We start from the raw sequence: 21,100 nt of genomic DNA, 5'->3' as shown, positions 1-21,100 counted from the left end.
CTTAAGCTCAGAGGAGGAATCGCTCCTCTTTCCCTTTCCTGCCTTTGAGCTATTGGAGGTGTAATCTGAGAATGTTCTCCTGTAACTGGAATGGGAGATGGTGGGAAACATGGTTCCATAAAGAACTAACTTCTCAGGAATCTTTCTTTTCAATAATGTGACTTTTAAAAATGTGATGAAATTAGCATGAACCACACTTTATAATTTAAAACGTAACATATATCTTGGATACAAGGAGTAAAGTTGCAAATGAAAAAGATTTTAATGTAGTAAGCCCAGTGTTTCAACTTAAAATTATTTCTGATCAAACTAATATATACTAAACACATGTTTAAGTCAAATACTACAAAGCTTATAATGAAAGAGAACTGTCTTCTGCTTTATCCCTCTTCATCTTTGTCCCCCCACCACCAAATAATTTACAACTTAACCCTGCAATTTCTTTATCAGTTATTGACATTATTTACTGATTTCATGTCATGGAAAATAAAGATTTAAAATTGAGCATCTTCTACTACCATTTCTTTCAACATAGTTATATCACAATTTTTATATAAATAACGTGTTTACATTATTTTTAATAAAACATTTTTTTCACATGATTTCATACTTGGCATCTTTAAAAATTTCCAAAAATCATAAAACTCCTATAAATTCTATTTCTCACATGGTCGGATGTGTAGGGTAATATGTAATGTATATTAGTGTCGTGATTATGTCAAATTCAAACATTCGGTAGTATAATGTACCGTAATTTCCCCATTAAGAATCTGAGTCAAAGTCTTTATAATATCTAGTATTTTGCTTTAATCCACTGAATAATTAGGATTAGAATCTTTATAATTATTGAAAGCGAACTAAAGCAGGAAACCTTAGCTTTGTATGAGGTCCATGAATACGATTTAGAGGTTGGTAGAATCTCAAATTGTAGGTTAAGATTTTTATGTACAGTTTTTTGGGGGGTGGAGTCCATAGCTTTCTCTATAGATTCCCTAAGAAGTCTGTTACTCCTAAACAATGATTGTGACTTCAGTAAATAGCACTGAAGGATGTCTTTAAGCTGTGAGTCTCAATATACTTTGGATCATAAATCTGTTTAAAAATCTGCTAAAAGCTATAAACTTCCAAATTTGAGTACAATTTTAGAAGTTCTTTGATCCTCCAAAGCTTGTTCTGAGACTTCGTAGACTTCTACATGGGATTCGTAGACTGCCATTAAAGAAGCATGGTCTGGGCCATGTTAGGCCTTAGTCTCATTATTGTGGAGACTTACAGTTTCCTTTACACGTATTGTGCATTTTCAGACTGTTTCTCTGTGCGTTCATAATATTTCTCTATTGCAAATTTTTATCTCTCATATGTATCACCTTAGAAAAAACGATTCTAATATGTATCTTACTATTGTTTCCCTTTTATACCCTATTGTAACAATTTTAAAAGCTTTTGTTTTCTGTGTTTATTGCCTTTTTCAGGTGTGGGGAAAGATTCATTCACACACACACACATGCACACACCAATACTGCCTATGCCAAGTCCAGCACTCCTTGTAGGAAGACCAGTCATCTTAGGCCACAGTCTTAAAAAAACAAAAACAGTTAGTGGATAAATATGTTAAGGGAGACTTTTTTCCAAATTATGAATTTTCCACATAAAACATTTCTGTTAAGAAAAATTACTGATGTGTGGCAAGAAAAGTTGCTTCTAATTTTACTTTTCTTTTTTGGGGATGGGCTAGCTTTTTCTTTAAGAGGTATCATCTCTTGATAATTAGTTCCCCTGCTCTCTCATAACTATCTTTTTTGTTTTGGAAATACTTTGTTACTGCTTCTTAAATTTTAAATATTAGATTATAATGACTATTTTGTGCGTTTTGATTATCAACTGGACTTAGCACTACTAAATGATATATGTCAGATTTTTAACTCTGCAGAGTTCATGATAATCTGCCAGCTACATAAAATTTGTCTTGATTATCACCATTTTTTTCTACTTTGATATTGTTTTACCTGGTTGTTCTTTATTAACTCTTTCATTAATATATACCATTCAAATTGAACCTAAGAGATTCCACAAAGCCAAAATTGTGTCTTTATTAGGGTATATTTCTTAACCCTTTGGTTTTTCCCCATCTCATAATGTTTCTCCTTTGTAGCACTCCCATTTTGTTTTGATTCTATTCTCCAGTTTGTTTACTTCTTAAAATAGCAAAAGGCTGTACATTTGAGATTTAGAAAATTGAATTTTTGTTCATCTCTAAGCATAATTTTCTTTAAAGAGGAATATTTTCATTTGATTTCAATTTTTAAAAATATTCAGAGGGTCCCATTGTCAAAAAATGTATATACATTTTAAGAAAGGAAAACTGTATTAAAATTGTAATACTCAATATATACCAATAACAAAAGATGAATACAAGTTACGTTTGACTTCTGCAATTACAAGAGGTGCTCAAGGTGGTTTTGAGCATCCAGACACTTCTGATTACGGCAAACTTCTGTTTAAGCAACGTTGACCAAAGTGTCCACTTGTATACGTTTTTTTTGGCACCCCCAGTATTTTCCCCAAAAAAATATTTAATTAAATATCAAATTATGTAAATATCAAAATAACATACATTTGACTTTCAGTGCAATGCGTGTTTTACTATCTAAGTTACCGAGACCGTGGATTGTGGATGAGAAGAAAGATGATGGTTATACTGCCTTGCATCTGGCTGCCCTTAATAATCATGTGGAAGTGGCTGAATTGTTGGTACATCAGGTAGGAGAAGAAGTTAAATAATTTTAGACCATTGCTATCCATTTATTTATTACTTTATCAACTATTAATACCTATTTAGTATGTTACAGTAAAATCCCATGATGATACAAATTCAGATACAGTCCATATTCAGTCTTCTGACTAACAGTGGTTCTTAAATGAAGGGAGTGTGTGTGTGTGTGTGTGTGTGTGTGTGTGTGTCTGTCTGTCTGTCTGTCTGTCTGTCTATACACATGCGTATCCCTCATGTCCAGTATTCCCTCAGTCTTCCTGGATTGGTCCAGTGAAATGAGTATCAACTAAGAGATTTCCCAGAACTGCTGCCACTGTTGTGGAAGTATCAGTCGGCTACCGGACCTAGAACCATCATCTTGAGATCTAAGCTGATGTGGCCAGTTGCCATTGGTAGCATCAGGCTGCAGCCAGGATCTGGGGATTCAGTTCATGACTACTGCTGGACCCCTGGAATCTGTGGCTGGATTAAAGCACAGGCTCACCTTAGTCATTTCATTCATCTCAGAAATAAGATGACTTTACTTTTTATGACTTTGAATTTCGGGAGAACCTATTTATTGCAGTTTTATAATGTTTTAGTATATTCAGCAAACTTTCAGAATGATTTAACTAGTGTGTACTATGTAGAAGCACTGAAGTTACCAAAGAATTATCTATGATCCCTGATTTCAAAGAACTTACAGTCAAGTTAAGAAGATGAAACAGCAGCAATATTTTGTAGATAGTACAGTATAGGTAATTAAGTCCCAAATCATAAGATAGACCCTCCATAAACTACAGAAGTTTAGATAAAGAAATAATTCAAAAGTTAAACTACCTTTCCTCTGCCATTTTAAGCCTTTATTACTAAAATTCTCTTAGAAGTATTGTTAATTACGGTAGTTCTTTTTCATCTAAAATCCAAATGACAGACCTTAAGCCAATACTGCACTGTCTTAGTTATTGTTGCTTTATAGTAAGTCTTCAAATCAGGTAGAGTAAGTCTTCAATGTTGTTCTTCTTTCTCAGACTTGTTTTAATATTCTAGAACTTTTGAATGTCGATATATATTTTATGATCAGATTATTACTATTAAAAAGTCTTTTTAGAATTTGAGTGCTCTTGCACATATTAGATTTATCTTTAAGTAATTTTTTTGATGCTATTGTAAAATATATATAAAATTCTAATTTCTAATTGTATGTTGTTAGTGTATAGAAATAGTTATTTTTCGTGTATTGACCATATATCCTGTGACGTTTGCGTAAATTACCATTGGTCATTAGGGAAACAAATTACAATCACAATGAGCTATTACTAATAACCAACTAGCATGACTAAATTTAAAAAGGCTAGAAAGACCAAGTGTTGATTAGGATGTGCCACAATTAGAATATACAATTAGAAAAACATTGCTGGTGTTTTTCAGAGCAGCCATTTTGAAAAACAATTTGTCAGTTTCTGTAAAGTTAAACATGTATTCACTATATAACCCACAATCCCACTTCTAGGTGTGTACCCAAGAGAACTGAGGACACATTTCTATGCAAATAGTTGTACTAAATATTTGTAGTTATTTATTTATAGTAGCCCCAAACTGGAAGCAAGCCTAATGTTCATCAGCCAGTTCCTGGATAAACAAATTATGGTACATCTATACAGTGAATACTTTGGAAAATCTAAATGATGGAAAAATTTGGGAAACTTAAAAAGGAAATCCCTCGCTTTCTGCACTTACGTAACAGACATGATAAGAAAACAAGCTGAGATTAGGTACTTCATGATCTCACTCAAAGAAGCATAAATAATAAACACTCCCATCTTCCAGAATATGTCATCATAGCATTACTGGAATTTCAGCTCTACTGATGCTCCAGGCAGGGCACAGTTGGGTATCTGACTTGTAATCAGAGGGCATGAATGGTTCTAAGACATAAACAGAATGGTAAAGTTCATCTTTTCAACCTGTAGCCCTTTTCTTAGTTTCATTTTTTTTTTTTTATTATGCCAGACCCTGCTAGGCAGTTTTACATGTTACATTTTTAAAACTTCACATTGACCCTGTGAAAGTAGATTGTACTATTACCATTTTGGAGCTGAGGAAATAGACATGAAATGGTACAATGCTTGCTTAAGTTCACAAAGCCCGTAAGTGACAGTGCTTGAACCTAGATCCCTTGGCACCAAGTTCAGTGCTTTTGCTTCTCAGTCCCTTTCCTCTACCCTTGGTTTCAGTTCTTACATAGTCCTTTAGCTCACCCAGGACTCTGGTGGGACAGTCTGCTCTTCCTTTAGTAAGTATTTTTATGTACTAATTAAGCATTGTCTTCTCATCCTCAAAGTTACTTTTCACTGAAGGAGGAAGAGCTCAATTATGCAGCGAGGGGAAGTGACCTTACTCGATCATTAAAATAAATCTAAATCCACTCATTAATACAACTTTTCAGGAAATATTTACAGTTAAAAAGAGCTGATTATCTCCATTGCTCTTTAATAGAGATAGAAAGGGAGCTGTTTGATTCTGTAGTGTACTTTGTCCTTTAACTGTTTTTAGATGAAGTTACCATAATGAAATTAGTTTTAAACTTGCTGTTCTAACTTCCTGTTCTGCTTCAGAAAGTTTGCTGCCTGTTTAATTCTTCCTGTATTACCTGCAACTGTTACCATATGAGAATAGTGTCCCAGCAGCTAGAGGAGAGGAAAGTGGTCAGCAGTATCCAGTGTTACTTCTCACAAAGAGTTAACAGTTTTAGTGTTTTTCACTGTTGTTAAATTTTAACTATGTAAACTTTGTTCTTCAGGGTAATGCAAACCTGGATATCCAGAACGTGAACCAACAAACGGCCCTACATCTTGCTGTTGAAAGACAGCACACCCAGATTGTGAGGGTAAAGTGTTTACTAACATGAATCTTAGTTTACAGTTGTATTTTTACCAGACAGATTCCTAGAATGTTTTGAAATTTTAAAATGCATCGTTAGATTACTCAAAAGGCATAGTTAGATGTAAAAATTATGATTTTAGGCTAATATTTTATATCAGTTTAATTTATAGTAGGGAATATTTTAAAACTCTGATATTGAAAGTCTTTATAATTTTGTTGCCAGATTTGTGAATTCCCAGAATCTTCAATCATAGAATTTCAAAATAACGCATAAATTAGTTTTTAAAAAGTACCTTCTCCCTTAATTTATACAATTGAGGCTGAATTATAATTTAAAGCTTTGGCTGGACATTTGCTGCACAGATTCCAAAAAAGCTGACATAATACATTTTTATTTGACTAATCTGGTGATTCCACAGAAAATATTTGAAACATTATCTGTTTAACATTTTTGGTAGAGCAGTGATTCTTAAAGTTTAGAGGCTGAACTAGTAGCTTCAGCACCACCTGAGACCTTAGTAGGAAAGTAAATTCTTGGGCCCCACCTCAGACCATCCAGATCAGAACCTCCAGGGATGGGAACCAGCAATTTGTGGTTTCACAAGCCCTCCAGGAAATTCTGCTGCACATTCAAATTTTGAAACATTGCCCTAGAATGATATTCTGTGTAACCTTTTGGGAAAAAAGTAAAAACAAACAAACAAATAAAAACATGTAGTTTGCCAAGACATGTATGCTTGAGATTTTTTTCTAAAACTCTTGATAGCATTTGTAGAAAGGGTTAGGAAAATTGTTAAAGCACCATAAGCAAAACCTTAAAGTTATGTTTACTTCTTAAAATATCTATTGACATATAACAATTAATGCATTTTATGTAAGAGGTTGTAGTTTAGCAGGCACTTCACATGTATTGTTAAAGTTCCTCTTGCTAAAAATTCTTCATTTATCTGTGATATTTGGACTTTTTTATGACCATCCATTTGGAGAAAATTGACCAAAGAGAATGGAACAAATAGTAACTTCTGCATGTGTGTTTAAATAATAAAATAATTACGACCATTATGATTTGGTCCTATTGGAATGGAAGTTCTATCCCACCTCACATATCTGAAATTAAAAAGAAAAAAACAACGTCCTAAATTTCCCCCCATTATCTTGATCTTAGAGTAGGTGAATTAAGCAACATATTGGTCCTCATTTCTTTTTTCTTTAATTCGATATATTTGAATAACCAGAAGTCATCACTATTTGTAAGGAGCCACAGAGGCATAGAATAGTAGCAAGCAAACACATAAAAATTATTAGCTTTAGTGGCAGCCCCTTCAGGTAGGTCGAGGGTTCACTCAGTGTTACTTTAGATATGTTGTGATTTCTTGTGGGCGGGGATACTTTAGCAAAATAAGATGTCTTTCTCTTTCAGCTTTTGGTCCGTGCAGGTGCCAAATTAGATATTCAGGATAAAGATGGGGATACTCCTTTGCATGAGGCTCTGAGGCATCACACCTTGTCTCAGCTGCGTCAGCTCCAAGATATGCAAGATGTAGGGAAGGTCGATGCTGCCTGGGAGCCATCCAAAAACACAGTGAGTAAAGATAATCTTTAATTCAGTACAAGCAGTACTCATTTCACTTATTTCCCTAATGACTACTGATAGTGAACTTTAGGTAAAGCAAGAGCTTATATTTATAGCTGATTTAACCTGTATCTGATAAAATATTTTATTAGAACTACATATGTAGAAATTTAATTTATGAACTAAATACTAGTCAGTACTAATTATATTGTTTCACATTCTTACCAAAAATGGTTTGGCTCTTTTTTTTTTTTTTTTTTTAAATGATTGAATTGTACTTTTTTTTTTTTAATTGGGGAAAACTGGGGAACAGTGTGTGTTTTTCCAGGATGTCAAGTCGTTGTTTTCAATCTAGTTGTGGAGGGTGCAGCTCACTGGCCCACGTGAGACTCGAACCGGCAACCTTAGTGTGATGAGCACCGGGTTCTAACCATTGAGCGAACCAGCCACCCACTGGCGGCCCAGTTCCAAGTCAAGCTGTTTTCAATCTAGTTGTGGAGGGCACAGTTCACTGGCCCATGTGGGAATCGAACCAGCAACCTTGTTAAGAGCTTGCGCTGTAACCGACTGAGCCATTTGACCGCCCCTGGTTCTTATTCTTTAACTTTAGCCATCCAAATATGTGTCCTATGGTATCTTGTGGTTTTAATTTGCATTTCCCTAATGACTACTGATATTGAACATCTTTTCATTTGCTTGTTTGCCACCCACATGTATTTGATGAATGTCTATTCCTTTTGTTCATTATTTTGTTTAGCTGTTTTCTACTATGAAGTTTTGAGAGTTTCTTACATAATCTGAATGTAAGTTCTTTATCAGATAGATGATATGCACATATTTTCTCCCAGTCTTTTTATGCTTTTAACAGTGTTTTTGGAAGAGCAGAAGTTCTTAAATTTGATGAAGTCTATTTTACAAATTTTTCTTTTATTGTTTCTGCCTTTTGTCCTACCTGAGAAATCTTTGCCAAGCCCAAGGTCACTAAAGTTTTCTCCTGTTTGTACTACTAGAAGTTCATAAAGTTTTAGCTGTTACATTTAGATCCTCAATTAAGTTTGAGTTAATTTTTATATATACAGTATGAGATATGGATCAAAGTTCATATTTTTTGCTTGTGGGTATGCAGTTATTCCAGCAACATTTATTGAAAAGACTGTCTTTTTCTGCGGAATTACCTGTTGTACCTTTATCCAACATCAATTAACCATATGTGTGAAGTCTTTCTGGATTCCATATTGTGTTCTGTTGACCTATGTGTTTAGCTATTGATCTATGTCTTTAGCTATTTGATTCCAACACATTGTCTTGATTACTGTGGCTTTATAATAAATGTTGGAGTCAGGTAGTATAAGTCCTCCAACTTCTTATTTTCCAAAGTTGTTTGACTATTCTAACTCCATATGAATTTTAGAATCATTTTTACAAACGTAAAGGGGTTCTGAGACCAGAGTGTTTGAGAATTGCTGCCTTTCTATATGACCATGGGCAAATCTCTAACTCCTTTGTGCATCATTTTTCTCATTTTAAAATGCGGGGAAGGGAATAACTCCTTCCATAAGGTTGTAAAGATTAAATGAGTTAATTCATGGAAAGTGCTTAAAATATTTTTGTCCATTGTAGATGCTCCATAAATGTTAATTATTATGACTATTTTTAGATAAGATGTTTGAATCAATAGCTCAGATGATATCAGAACCTGCTTTGTCTCATTCTCCATTTCTTGGCTCAATTCCTAGGTAGTGGTTCTTTTCTCCACTTGTCTCACCCTTTACTGTTTCAAGTTGGTTGCTAGCAGCTCCAGAGCCAAATTGAGGAGAAAAAAAGGCACTGTTTCCTTACTATCTCAGTCAGAAGTCCTGTTCTTGCGTTTTATTAGTCTTAATTGGCCTGATTTGGGTTATGTGTCATTCTGAACTAATCACATAGATAGGTCAATATCTAATTGGTGTGAGCCATCTTTGGTCTACCTCTAAAACTGGAGAGGGGGTCAATCCTCAAACTGTATGCGTGAGAAAATTTGGGGGAATGGATATTAGGACTGCAACTCATAAATGTCCACCATATCTATATAGTCGAAGTTCTTCCCAGACATATATTTTTATATATAATACACATACATATTCATAATGCATACATACACGTACACACACACACTCACATTCACACACAGATTTATAGATATTTGGTGGTACAAATTCATAACAGATTCCTGAAGGGAAAATAATGACTCTTTTCATTTGATTTCAGTTAATAATGGGACTTGGTACTCAGGGGGCAGAGAAGAAGAGTGCAGCGTCTATTGCCTGTTTCTTGGCTGCTAATGGTGCAGACCTTAGCATTCGAAATAAAAAGGGTCAGTCACCGCTTGATCTCTGTCCTGATCCAAGTCTCTGCAAAGCACTGGCCAAGTGTCATAAAGAAAAAGTCAGGTTTGTATTATTTATTTTCATGAAACTTAATATTCTATATATAAAGTGTCATGGTGATTTCATAAGCTTCCTTGAAAATGTCTTTGTCTTTGTTCTTCCTCTGTCTTTATGTTGACCCTTTCTTCCTTAAAATTTTTCCAATAGATACCATGTCTCTTATTTTGTGTTGTGTTCTCTACATTATTAAATATGATGCTTTATGAATAATAAGGTCTAAGAAACATTTCTACACCAGTCTGACCTTCTAATACTCCTATATGTTAGAGGAATTTAAAAGAAGAAGTCTCACTAGTGAAGTTGCTGTGATTAATGTTATGTGTATTTAAAATTTTAATAAACTCTTTCAAAGAAAGACAGTTTTACTTGGTCACCAACAGGGTATATCTTACATACACACAAAATAATTCTAGCACCCTGCACAGTGCCTGATAGGCACTCAGTAAGTATACATGAAGGATTGAAAATATGAACAAATGGATGAACCAATTCCTGATGGAGGTTTCTCTAAAAATGATCATTTCACACTTGTCTTCTTTTCTAAAAGTACAATATGTCAGTTATTTTAATTATTTATGATATAACTAAATTTCTCATTATGAAATGCTATCAACATACAAAAAGGTCAATCTCATTAGTTTTTCATCCGAATGGTACTGTACAACTACAGCTGCCCCTTATACCTGGTATTTGTCATTGAACATTTCAATACAATAGTTGTCCCTTGACCTTTGTGCTCTCTTGCATCTCTTATAATTAATGTGTAGTCATGAAATGACAACTGTTTGGAATTTATGCATATAGAGATACAAGGCACTATAATTACTACAAGAGTAACTTTATCATTGGTTGTGAGATGGAACTGCCGTGTGTGTGTGTTTCTCAAGATTGTGGTAAAAATAGAGTATGCCTTTCTATAGCAGTAGTTGGTCATATATATATATATATATATATTTCTGCGTTTTGTATCTATATATTTATAGGTACATTCTGTCTTTCTGGAATAGAATTGTATGCTCCTTAAAGATACACTTAAAGAAACGTCGGAACAGCAGCTGCAGTGACATTTTTTCCAAAGTGCCCTGTCAGTTGTGAACTCTGATGACACTTCATCCTGTCTGCAGTTAGGGTTACCAACAGGAGCTCTAGTTAGGATTTTTGTTTTATTGCTATGCCTTCCTCAGCCGGTTTTGTATGGATAAAACAGGTTCTGTGAAACTATATTCACGTTAAGTTTTTTAACATGTGTTGTTGATTTCTTTGTTGGAAGAAGATTCACCTTTTACTTTGGGTGAGGATTTGTGTAACTTGTGATTTGAATGGTGTACCAGAAGTACGTAAAGATGCAGAGATGTATATAAGTAGAAAAATATATTACACGGTGTTTTAATACATTGATGTTAAAGCTAATTTTTTAACATAATTAAAGCTGTTTTTACATATACTAATGATGCTCTACGTGTTTTTAAAAATATGTTAATGAATTTGTAATATAAATATTCTGGTAGGCTTGATTAGAAATATTTTCTTTTATTAGTGGTCAAGTGGGTTCTCGCAGTCCTTCTATGATCAGTAATGATTCTGAAACCTTAGAAGAGTGTATGGTGTGCTCAGATATGAAGAGAGACACTCTTTTTGGCCCATGTGGACATATTGCTACCTGTTCTTTATGTTCTCCTCGAGTCAAGAAATGCCTCATCTGTAAAGAACAAGTTCAGTCAAGGACAAAGGTAATACCTTTTTTTTTAGTAACACATTTTTAATATAGTATTTTATAATTTTATTAAGTTCTTTGAAACTACAATTAATGATAAATAAGATTATGTGATGCCACGTATCTGTTTAATTTTGTTCTTCCTGAGAATGATCTAAATATAGTAATGTATAATTTATATATTTATCAAGAGACCATTTATGAGTTTCCTTCTTCATACGTAAACTATAGTAGCTAAAAATAAAACTAATCTGTTTAGCTTTCAAAGTCCCTTATAAAGATGTATTTAATTCCACTTTGTGTTCTGGTTACTTGCATATTACACCTTTTTTGAATGCATGGACTGTTTTGTAGTATATTTATCTTTGTAAAAGACCAGTGAATTTTTTTTGTAGAATGTCACACATTCTGGATTTATTTGACTGTTTTATCATGGCATTGTTTAATTTGTTTCTCTGTCCTCTGTGTTTCCTGTAAGCAGGAAGGTAGATTCGATGGCTTGATTAGAGTCAGCTTAAACATTTTTTGGCAAGAAAACTTCACAAATGATGCTGCTCATTTTGTATTGTGTCCCACCAAGAGGGAAATAAAGTCTGATCATCCTGCAATTAGTGATACAAATTCTGTATCCTCTCTGAACTTTCTATCTTGTCTGACGCCTTTTGCTTTTTGAGAAGTAGTATTCTTTTCTGGGTTTCTGGTTTCATTCTTTTTCTGTGTAACTTAGTGCTTTATCCTAATTGTACTGTCTTACTCATTTTGGTTTACTGAAATAATTGATTTTCTTTTTCCTTGTGTGTGTGTGTGTGTGTGTGTGTGTGTGTGTGTGTGTGAATGAAGTGAAATTTAAGTCTCTTGAAAATGATTTCTTAAACCAAAAGACATGTTGGTTTTCTTTGGTTTTGTTTATGTTTATACTCTTTTTCCATTCTATTATTTTTATTCTTTGTATTTTTCTCTTGGTGTTTCCTAAGCTATTCATTAGCCTTTATTAATTAGAAAGCAGCTGGTACTACTTCTCATAATAAATTCACTGGCAGTGACTTAAAAGGTGTTATCTTACCAGTGCTTCTCACATTTTCTTATGGAACCTTCTAAGACTAGATGTTTTTTATGACCCAAATGAATCTGTCTTCGGTAAAATTTTTGGCACAGGAAAAAGTACAAGAAAGTTGTTTTCGGATAGATATTGGAGTGCATGTGTAACTGCTTAATCTATCGGTAAAGGTGAGGAAGATTACCTAACAGCACTTACTGTGTGCCAGGCACTGTGTTCGCATTTTATATGCATTAAATCTGTGTCAACCTTGCTTAATAAATTAATGTGGATTATTCTACTTATTATTTGTAATTTGCTTTAGTTACCTGCTTACAAAGTAACTGTTTGGGAAAGAATCTGAAAGAATAAAAACTTAAGTCATTCTCTTGTTTTAATATTGGTCTGTGTATTCTCATGTCGTGCTAGAGATTTTTTGTTATATTAAGCCCTGTTTCAACAAACCTTTATTAAGCACTTTTTTTGTAGTTGGGACAGACATGTATATAATTTCCTGCTAAAAATTTGTGATCTCTTGGCAAACTGTGACTTAGATTAAAAGCTACTCTGCTATATAGGGTGTTGTAGGTGCTTGAAGACTAGAGTTCAGAGCCCCAGGTTGTCAAAAGCAGAGTCTCAAATACGGAATAGCCCTCATTGTCTTCTAGTCCAGCTCATATTTACAGTTGGAAAAACTAAAGCTCAAAGAAGTCCACAACAGTTGGATCTTATGCAGTTCTCCTGATTCTTCAGTCCCTGTTCTTTTTGCTGTGTTAGGATACACAGACAAAATGAAAAAGTGTCTACAAGGGAGAGTTCATGGAACAGGGAGGTAGAAGGGAAGGAATATGTTGTCATCCCTTTTTAGACCAGTTCTGAATTCCAAGAATTAGTAAGCTCTCAATTTGTTTTCTAAATTATGGAATTTTCAAACCTGTAGATAAGTACAAAAACTAACACCCACCAAAGAGGTTTTCCAGGTTGGTGGAGAGCCTTGGAAAATAAAGAAATAGTGACCCCAAGTGGTTAAAGGATAATGAACAGCTTCACTGAAGATAAAAGAAATTATAAAACTAGTATTTGAAGGAAGGGAGAATAAACAAGCATGGTCTCTTTAGCAAGTAAAGAAATATAAATTTAAAAATTATGAGTTATTGACCATTCTTGTCAAATTAGCAAAAATAAATTTTAAAAAATCCTATCCAGGAAAGTGGGAAATGGACACTCTCGCAAACACTGCTGGCAGCTGAATAAATGGGTTCACGTTTTTGAGAGACCATCCTGACAACTTATACACACAAACCTTTATAATAAACATGCTTTGATATAGCAATTCCTGTCTTGGAAATATAACCTGAGGAAAAATTCCAGAAGGGTGAAAAAGTTATAGTTATAAAGTTTTCTTGTGTTTTTAATTGGGGATGGGTAAGTAAATGATTATTAGATCCATTTGCTAGATTAATTTAAACTCTTTATAAACAATTCAGGTACATAGATGATTGCCTAGGGAACCATGCACATCATTATATAGAGAGAAGAGAATTATCATGCATTGAGCACCGATTTTATATTAGACATTGAACTAAAACACTTTACACATATTAAATTTACTCTTTTTTTTATTGTCACATTTTAATCTTTGACCAGTGCATAGTGCTACAGTTCTTAAAACATTTGTGGGAAAATGCTTTTTACATACAAATGGCTAAATCAGTCAGAGTTTTACCTCCCTGACATCATTGCTCGTAAGACTTTTGTCTGTCTCTCCAGTTGGCTAACATTTGGGAGTTGCATTTCTTCTTTCATCCCAATTGTGACTGCTTTTCTGTTTAGTTTACTAGCCAACCAGATAGATAGACTGACACACCTTTGACGCTTAGGCTTGGTCCTCAGCCCTAGCCTGTCTCCTTTATGAATGGGAAAACCTTCCTTGGGAGTTAGGAAAAATTAATGTACTTACCATAGCTGTGGGTCCCTTAGCTACCTATTTCCAGGGCCTTCCTGTTTCTGCTCCCCACCCTGCCATTCTGGTGGTGTACTGCTTAGTGTTTGCAATGTGGGGACTAGATTGTTACACTGAAGGTAACCATTTCTTTCACTGTAATCTGACCTTGAATAGGACTAAAACCTGGATGTAGAATTCTAGATTTGGAAAGAACACCCTGGTCTTACTCCTAAGAGCTGTGGGAGACTGAGATTTGTTTCTTCCAACTATTTTGAATCAATTAGTCAAGTCAATGTCAAAAACTTAGCAAATGTGTTCGATTTCTTCTTCACCATTCATTCCCCACATTGTATTAGTTACCAGGTCTTCTTAACTAGTTCTCAAAACTCTTTCTACTCTTCCCTATTGCTATGTCTTAGTTCAGTTGTGCCCTCACTGTCTCATATTTAGAATTGTCCAAGGGTATATATGAATAAGGGACACCTAACTCCTCTCCCTATCTTCAGATTTGCTCTTTACTACCCTGTGAAGAAGCATTGCTCTTGATCATTCAATTTAAAACAAAACAAAAAAAAAAAGCTGCAGCTCAGCAGTGTTGGGTAATTTGTTAGTATTGGAGCTGGAATTTGAGTCCAGGAATATACATACCCTGACCAACCATGTTTTACTGCTTTCTACTGTTATTGCAACTATGTAAATTCTATGCACATAGCGAGGTATAAGTTGGGAAAGTCCATAGAAAGTGTGAGTGCAATATTTGGCTGTTTAGGGGAAGTTATAGGTGAGAGGTGGTCATAAGTTTTGGGCAATAATATTAAATGACATAGATGTGGGTAAATGTGAATGTATGAAGGGAGAAGAATAGGTGAAAGATGGATCTGAAGCCAGTCAATGGGGTGAGGTAGGGATAAAAGCAGAGCCAAGTTTAAGAAATAAACATTCAAAACTCAGATTAAGTGGAGATGAAGAGGAGGTAAAATTGAGGGGCAATATGAATAGGTTGTAGACGACTTTAGGGATCAGGAAGAAAGAATAGCCCAAAACTCTGGGCTCCAGCCAGTATGGGGGAGTTGACCAAGTCCTGGAAAAGAATGTTAGGATTCCTTAGATGTGGATAAACAGAAAGATTCTCTTTGGCATTTAACAGTCTGGCTAATCTGGCTAGATTTTTATTAATACTAGAAATCTATTTTACCTCTGTCATTTGTTCTTTTTTTCTCTCAAAAGTAGTTTTTGGAAAAAAAAATTGAAGTCTACAGTCTGGTCTCGCTGACCTCAGAGTAAAGGGAGTTTTTCTGTATCATTCATTAGAACAGGTAGGAAGACTAATGTGGAGATAGGACCTGTTAAGTGGGGTATACAAAGATGTGAAATCCGGTAACCAAGAGAGTAGAAGATAGAGAAGTGTGTTAAGTTCTCGCGCCTAGAGTGTTTCCTTAGAGAGGAAATACATTTGGATACAAAAGAAACTGTTTAGTTATAGATTTCTCTGTAGATGTTCATGCTTGTGCCATACCTCTTTTTTATAGATTGAAGAATGTGTGGTATGCTCAGACAAGAAAGCAGCTGTTCTTTTTCAACCATGTGGACACATGTGTGCCTGTGAGAGTAAGTAGCCTATAAAATACTACTTCGGTATTATTATAAAAATAGAAAGTGAAACAAATTATATCCTTTTTTTTTTTTTTTTTTAACTCACAAGCAAAAGTGTTGGTGGGCCTCTAGCACCTTCCATTTCTTTCTCTGTACTAGAATGTCACCTATTTTCCTCCTTGCTCCTGAACTTTAGAGAAGATTGACTGCTGTGTTCCACTAGGTCGAATTTTTATTTCATTTATATTAGCACAAAATGATCTCTTCTCACACACAATAGAAATTTGTTTCTCAAAAAGAATGTTGAAACATTTAGTCTAGCCATTTTTCACATGTAAAAGTAGCACATTTTATTCCCTTTCTTGCATCCTTTCCCCACTACTGAACCACCACAGCAACCATTTGGGGCTATAATTTTTGACCTTCTTAATTGTTCTTAACCTCTATGTCAAGAGAACTTAATAGAAATCTTTTCTTTGTGAGGATAATATTAAAATTTAAGAGCTGTTTTAAACTTGCTTTTATAGATCCCTCTTGTGCTTTTCAAGCTTATACACTGTTCAGTATTAATATTCTCCTCTTCCCTTTACTTTTTACTTTGTCAATGAAGGATTTTAATTTTAAATAAGTTTAAATAACTGGGCCCAAGGTAAAGCATGGTGTTTTATAAAATAGTTCAGTCAATAGGTGTTGATTTTTCATATACCTGACTAACATACAAATTGTATGATACATTAATCTCATGGGCATAGATTTGCTTTAACCTTATTTTTCTCAGTCTGATATGCAGCTCCTTAATGAAAGAAAGGATCAAGGTCTTCTACTGTAACATTCTGCCACAAGTAATTCTCTGTTTACCAGAGACTGGTATAGTGGCTATTATCAACTGTCAAGAGTGCGTGTAGAAAGAGAATTCTGTCTTAAGTTAAAAGAGCTCAGGTTATTGACGTTTTCATAATGCAGGGTTAGCAAAGTTTTTCTGTATAAGGTCAAATAATAAATAATTTTGGTTTTGTGAGCCACATGGTTTCTGTAGTAACTACACTCTTTCCAACTATTCAGCTCTGCCATTTCAGTGCCCAAACAACCATGTAAATAAATGGGTGGGACTATTTTCCATTAAAACTTGATTTACAAAAATAGGCAACAGGTCAGGTTAGACCTGCAGGCTGTAGTTTATCTCAGTGTTGAATTTAAGTTCTAAGAATGAGCAGAGAAAGATAGTCCTCTTATTACTCATGTTCTTTTTTGTAAGAAATGTTCCATTGTTATTTTCCAGACTGCGCAAACCTGATGAAAAAATGTGTACAGTGCCGGGCAGTAGTTGAACGAAGAGTGCCTTTCATTATGTGTTGTGGAGGGAAAAGTTCAGAAGACGCCAGCGATGATATCTGTAAGTGGGTTTTCTTAAGCATTAGCCTTCTCATTCGGACTTCCCTGAATGTCTCTTCTCAGGTATAGCACACTGTGGCCTTGTAAAACATAAGTGTATGCTGGAATTTACAAAGGAGTAGGTAGGGTTTTGCTCATGTTACATTACAGGAAGCCTGAAATATTTTTCTAGTTTGAGATATGATTATAGAACTGTAAACAATTAGTCTTTTAAGAAACTTCCATCTTTGATATAAATAATACTACTGTATTCTTGTCGAAAGAAAATTTGCTGTTTTTAAGGTGAAGTTTAGTGTATCTTGGGGGAACACCATATTACCAATTATTTTTTCAGTTTACACAAGTATTAACCTCATTCCTTTGTCTAGCAGGTTTACATAGTGCATTTGAGTATTTTATGGAATAGTAATAATTTGGGGCAGAGTAACTATAGATAAACTGAACTATAGAACCCACTAAACAAGTGGAAAAATCAAAAGTAAATTATTTACCTTCAACCTTTTCAGTAGTATAGCTGTGTAAAAATATTTTTCATCTTTGCACCAGATATAAACTGTATATCTTTGATTTCTTTGTTCTGTATACAGATGAGGAAAACATTAGTTTAGCTACTTCTGCCAAGGGCTTTTTGTCTTTATCACCAATGGAACAGAATGAAAATCCCAGGGCTACGTTAACTAGAGTAAAACACCAAGAATCTAGAGAGTAGGAAAAGTAAAATAAAAAATTTCCCTCTATTTAGCAGACCACTGATCATGGCCTTTCTTTTGTGGAGTGCCTCATCTTAGATCAGTAACAACAAGGAGATTGGGACTAAAGGAAGAGGCTAGGTTTTTGTGTGTTCTCATAAATATCAAATAAGATTTCAGAGAATTATTGCTGCCCAAACTGGCTAAAGGCTATGCTGCTTACCTTCTTGGGTTCGTACAGTGCAGAAACAAAGAACAAGCATAATATGTATTTGTGAACTTGTCAGAGAAGCAAGTAGTACCTTGGAAAACCCAAACTCTGTGTGTAGATTATTGTGTAGCTGTGTTAAATATAATTAGAAATTAATGTGTAAACCTATTTCTTTTTGAAGATTATAAATAAAGGAGTATAACATGAATGTCACTACTGTATCTGTTGTCCACATGTAAAATCAGGTGTTTAAAGAGGATTCTAATAATAGCCTTGTGTTGTTAATTAAACAGTAATAATTTTAGAAATAAAAAATCATTGTTGTCAAAACAGTCATAACATTAAAATTTTTATCTATGTTATAGCAAGTGGAAATATCCCCGTGTTACAGAAAGACAAGGATAACACCAACGTCAACGCGGACGTGCAGAAGCTGCAGCAGCAGTTACAGGACATTAAAGAGCAGGTGGTACTGATTTCTTCATGGTAAACAATGATTCTGAGTGGCATTTCATGTTTTTCTAGAACACTGCTAGTGTTTTCTGTAGTAAGCCTGGTTAATATTAGTGTGTCACTTGTAGCATTTTGAATATTTGCAGTAGGTAAAATCTTACTGAAAGATTTACTCAGGCACTTTTCCAAAATAGGAAGCACACGAATAACCAATAAACATGATTAACCAATAACCAATACACATTAGTAATCAAGAAATGAAAATTAAAACCACTATGAGGTACCATTTGCCACCCACCAGACTGAGGGAAAAACTCAATGTTAAAAACTGTCAGTATCAAGTGTTTAGGGAGAATATGTAGCAGCCATAACTCACAATGCTGGAGGAAATGTAAGTATTTTACTAAAAAATACTTTGGAAAAATTTGTCATCCAATAAAACTTACTAGGATATTGTTTGTGGATGCAAACTTGAAAAATAATTTGCAGGTAGTATTTAAAATCAAGGATATTGATTTTCTTAACTGGGATTGCTGGGCGGGGGAATAAGAGCAGTTTCTAGAGTATTGATACTCTGTGCATTTGATCAGTTCATGAATGTTTATTAAACTGTACACTTCTGATTTGAGCACATTTCTGTATAGATGTGATACTTCAAAATACATTCACATGCGCCATAAAGTAAAGCAAGGGAAAGATAAATGCAAAATTCAGAATAGTGGTTATCAGTGAGAGGTGGATACACAGGCTTGGGGAGCATTCTGGAGGAGCTTCACAAGAAAAGGCAGTGCTTTAAACTGGGTGGTGGTCATGTTCTTTACATTGTATACATACCAACAGAAGTGCTCTTATAGCTACTCAATATTTAATAAAAGCCATAAGAAAATAAAGAAAAAAATAGCTAAAACTTGTGGGTATAGGGTAAGAAAGTCTTTTTCCCCCGCTAACCTTACCATTTGACTGAACAATCAAATCTGACTTAATTCAAAGGATTGAGCTGCCAAGTCTCTTATTTCTTTAGTTTGGCAATCACATCAGTTTTGCCATGCAGTTGTTAGAGCCATCACTCTTGTCTTTTCTGTCTGGATTTGTAAGAAAGTAACACAGTCAATGGATAGTGACCCAGGATAACTAATGACCCTCGTGAAAACTAATTTAGAATGAAATGTATATATTTATTGGGAATCTAAACAGCCATGTGAAAAGATGGAAACTGATAACTAGGCCAGTTTTTCTTCTGAAATCCAGTACCTAGTAACACTTGTAGTATAGGGAATAAAGATAAATATGGATTGACAAGTTCTTAATGTAATGTAGGAATATTAAAAAAGGAACATATTTAGTTCATTCTAGTGTAAAATAAAATGTTTTTAAATTTTTGAAGCTTCTTAGAATCTCAGTTTCTTTTCCATAAGACACTATAGAAGACATTTGCGAAAAGCATTTTATCTACTAATTATGTATTAAAATTGTTTGTATAATGAATAATGATACCCTATTCTGGATAGTAAAATAATAATTCAGCTCTACCTTTATCCAAAGTTTACTATACAAAGAAGTTTCTTCTTCCTTAAATAATCATTACCATATTTCATCACTAAAGTATTTAAACACTTAAAACAAAATTCATTTTCTGAGTGATGATGGGATTTCTTTTTTCTTAAATTAAATTTATTGCGGTGACAGTGGTTGGTAAAATTATATAGGTTTCAAGTGTACATTTCTATAATACATCATCTGTATACCACTTTGTGTGCTCACCACCCAGAGTCAGTTCTCCTTATGATGGGATTTCTTATAGGGACCCCTTCAAGGTTACCAAGAAAAAACATCTGAATAACTTTTTTTAAATTTTAACTCTCCAATCTATTACCCCAGTGTCTCTCTCTTTCTCTCTCTTTTTTTTTTTTTTGATCATCAATATTTAATGCTTCACTTTGACTCATGGATATATGTTACACCAATGTCTCTTTAACAAACAAAAATTAATTTCATGTGCTCTTATTAACTCAAAGTAACTTAACCCAGTCTTCGCAGATGTGTTTACTTTTGGAAATAAGAGTTGTTAAGTACTTACATAGAACTCTTGAAATTTTAATGGAAAAGAAACTTTTAATGGTACTCAAAAGCTGGTTTGACTTTTTAAAATAAAAAACGATTTTCTGTAGCTTCGCTTCTCAGAACTTTAAGATAGATAAGTGTGAAAATTTACTTTGGAAGGGTGGGATTAACAAGTTAGACTACGATTCCCCAATGATTTCTACATAGTTGGTAACCACACATTCATATAGGCTTTAGGTCTAGTTTATTAATTCTGGACATTCTTGTTGAACTGTTTCATTTCTATGTTACTTGGAAAAAGTATAATTCAGAATGAAATACTATAATATGTTAAGGTAGAATATGTTTTTATAAATATAAAATGTAAAA

The 21,100-nt window shown here is 34.1% G+C and overlaps 1 protein-coding gene across 1 annotated transcript in view; it reads left to right on the top strand.

Moving 5' to 3' along the window:
* Nucleotides 1–21,100, top strand: part of MIB1 (MIB E3 ubiquitin protein ligase 1) — a 110,825-nt gene that overhangs the window by 82,473 nt on the left and 7,252 nt on the right. The window contains exons 13-20 of the mRNA XM_019741227.2: nt 2,628–2,760; nt 5,556–5,642; nt 7,059–7,220; nt 9,459–9,640; nt 11,175–11,367; nt 15,862–15,940; nt 17,205–17,318; nt 18,583–18,683. Coding sequence (XP_019596786.1) covers nt 2,628–2,760; nt 5,556–5,642; nt 7,059–7,220; nt 9,459–9,640; nt 11,175–11,367; nt 15,862–15,940; nt 17,205–17,318; nt 18,583–18,683 — 1,051 coding nt within the window. The remainder of the gene's footprint in view (nt 1–2,627; nt 2,761–5,555; nt 5,643–7,058; nt 7,221–9,458; nt 9,641–11,174; nt 11,368–15,861; nt 15,941–17,204; nt 17,319–18,582; nt 18,684–21,100) is intronic.

The sequence above is a fragment of the Rhinolophus sinicus genome, linkage group LG09 (genome assembly GCF_036562045.2).
Source record: "Rhinolophus sinicus isolate RSC01 linkage group LG09, ASM3656204v1, whole genome shotgun sequence".
Classification (NCBI taxonomy): Eukaryota; Metazoa; Chordata; class Mammalia; order Chiroptera; family Rhinolophidae; genus Rhinolophus; species Rhinolophus sinicus.
The sequence above is the reverse complement of the archived record's forward strand: the minus strand, read 5'-3'. Positions and strand labels throughout refer to the sequence as shown.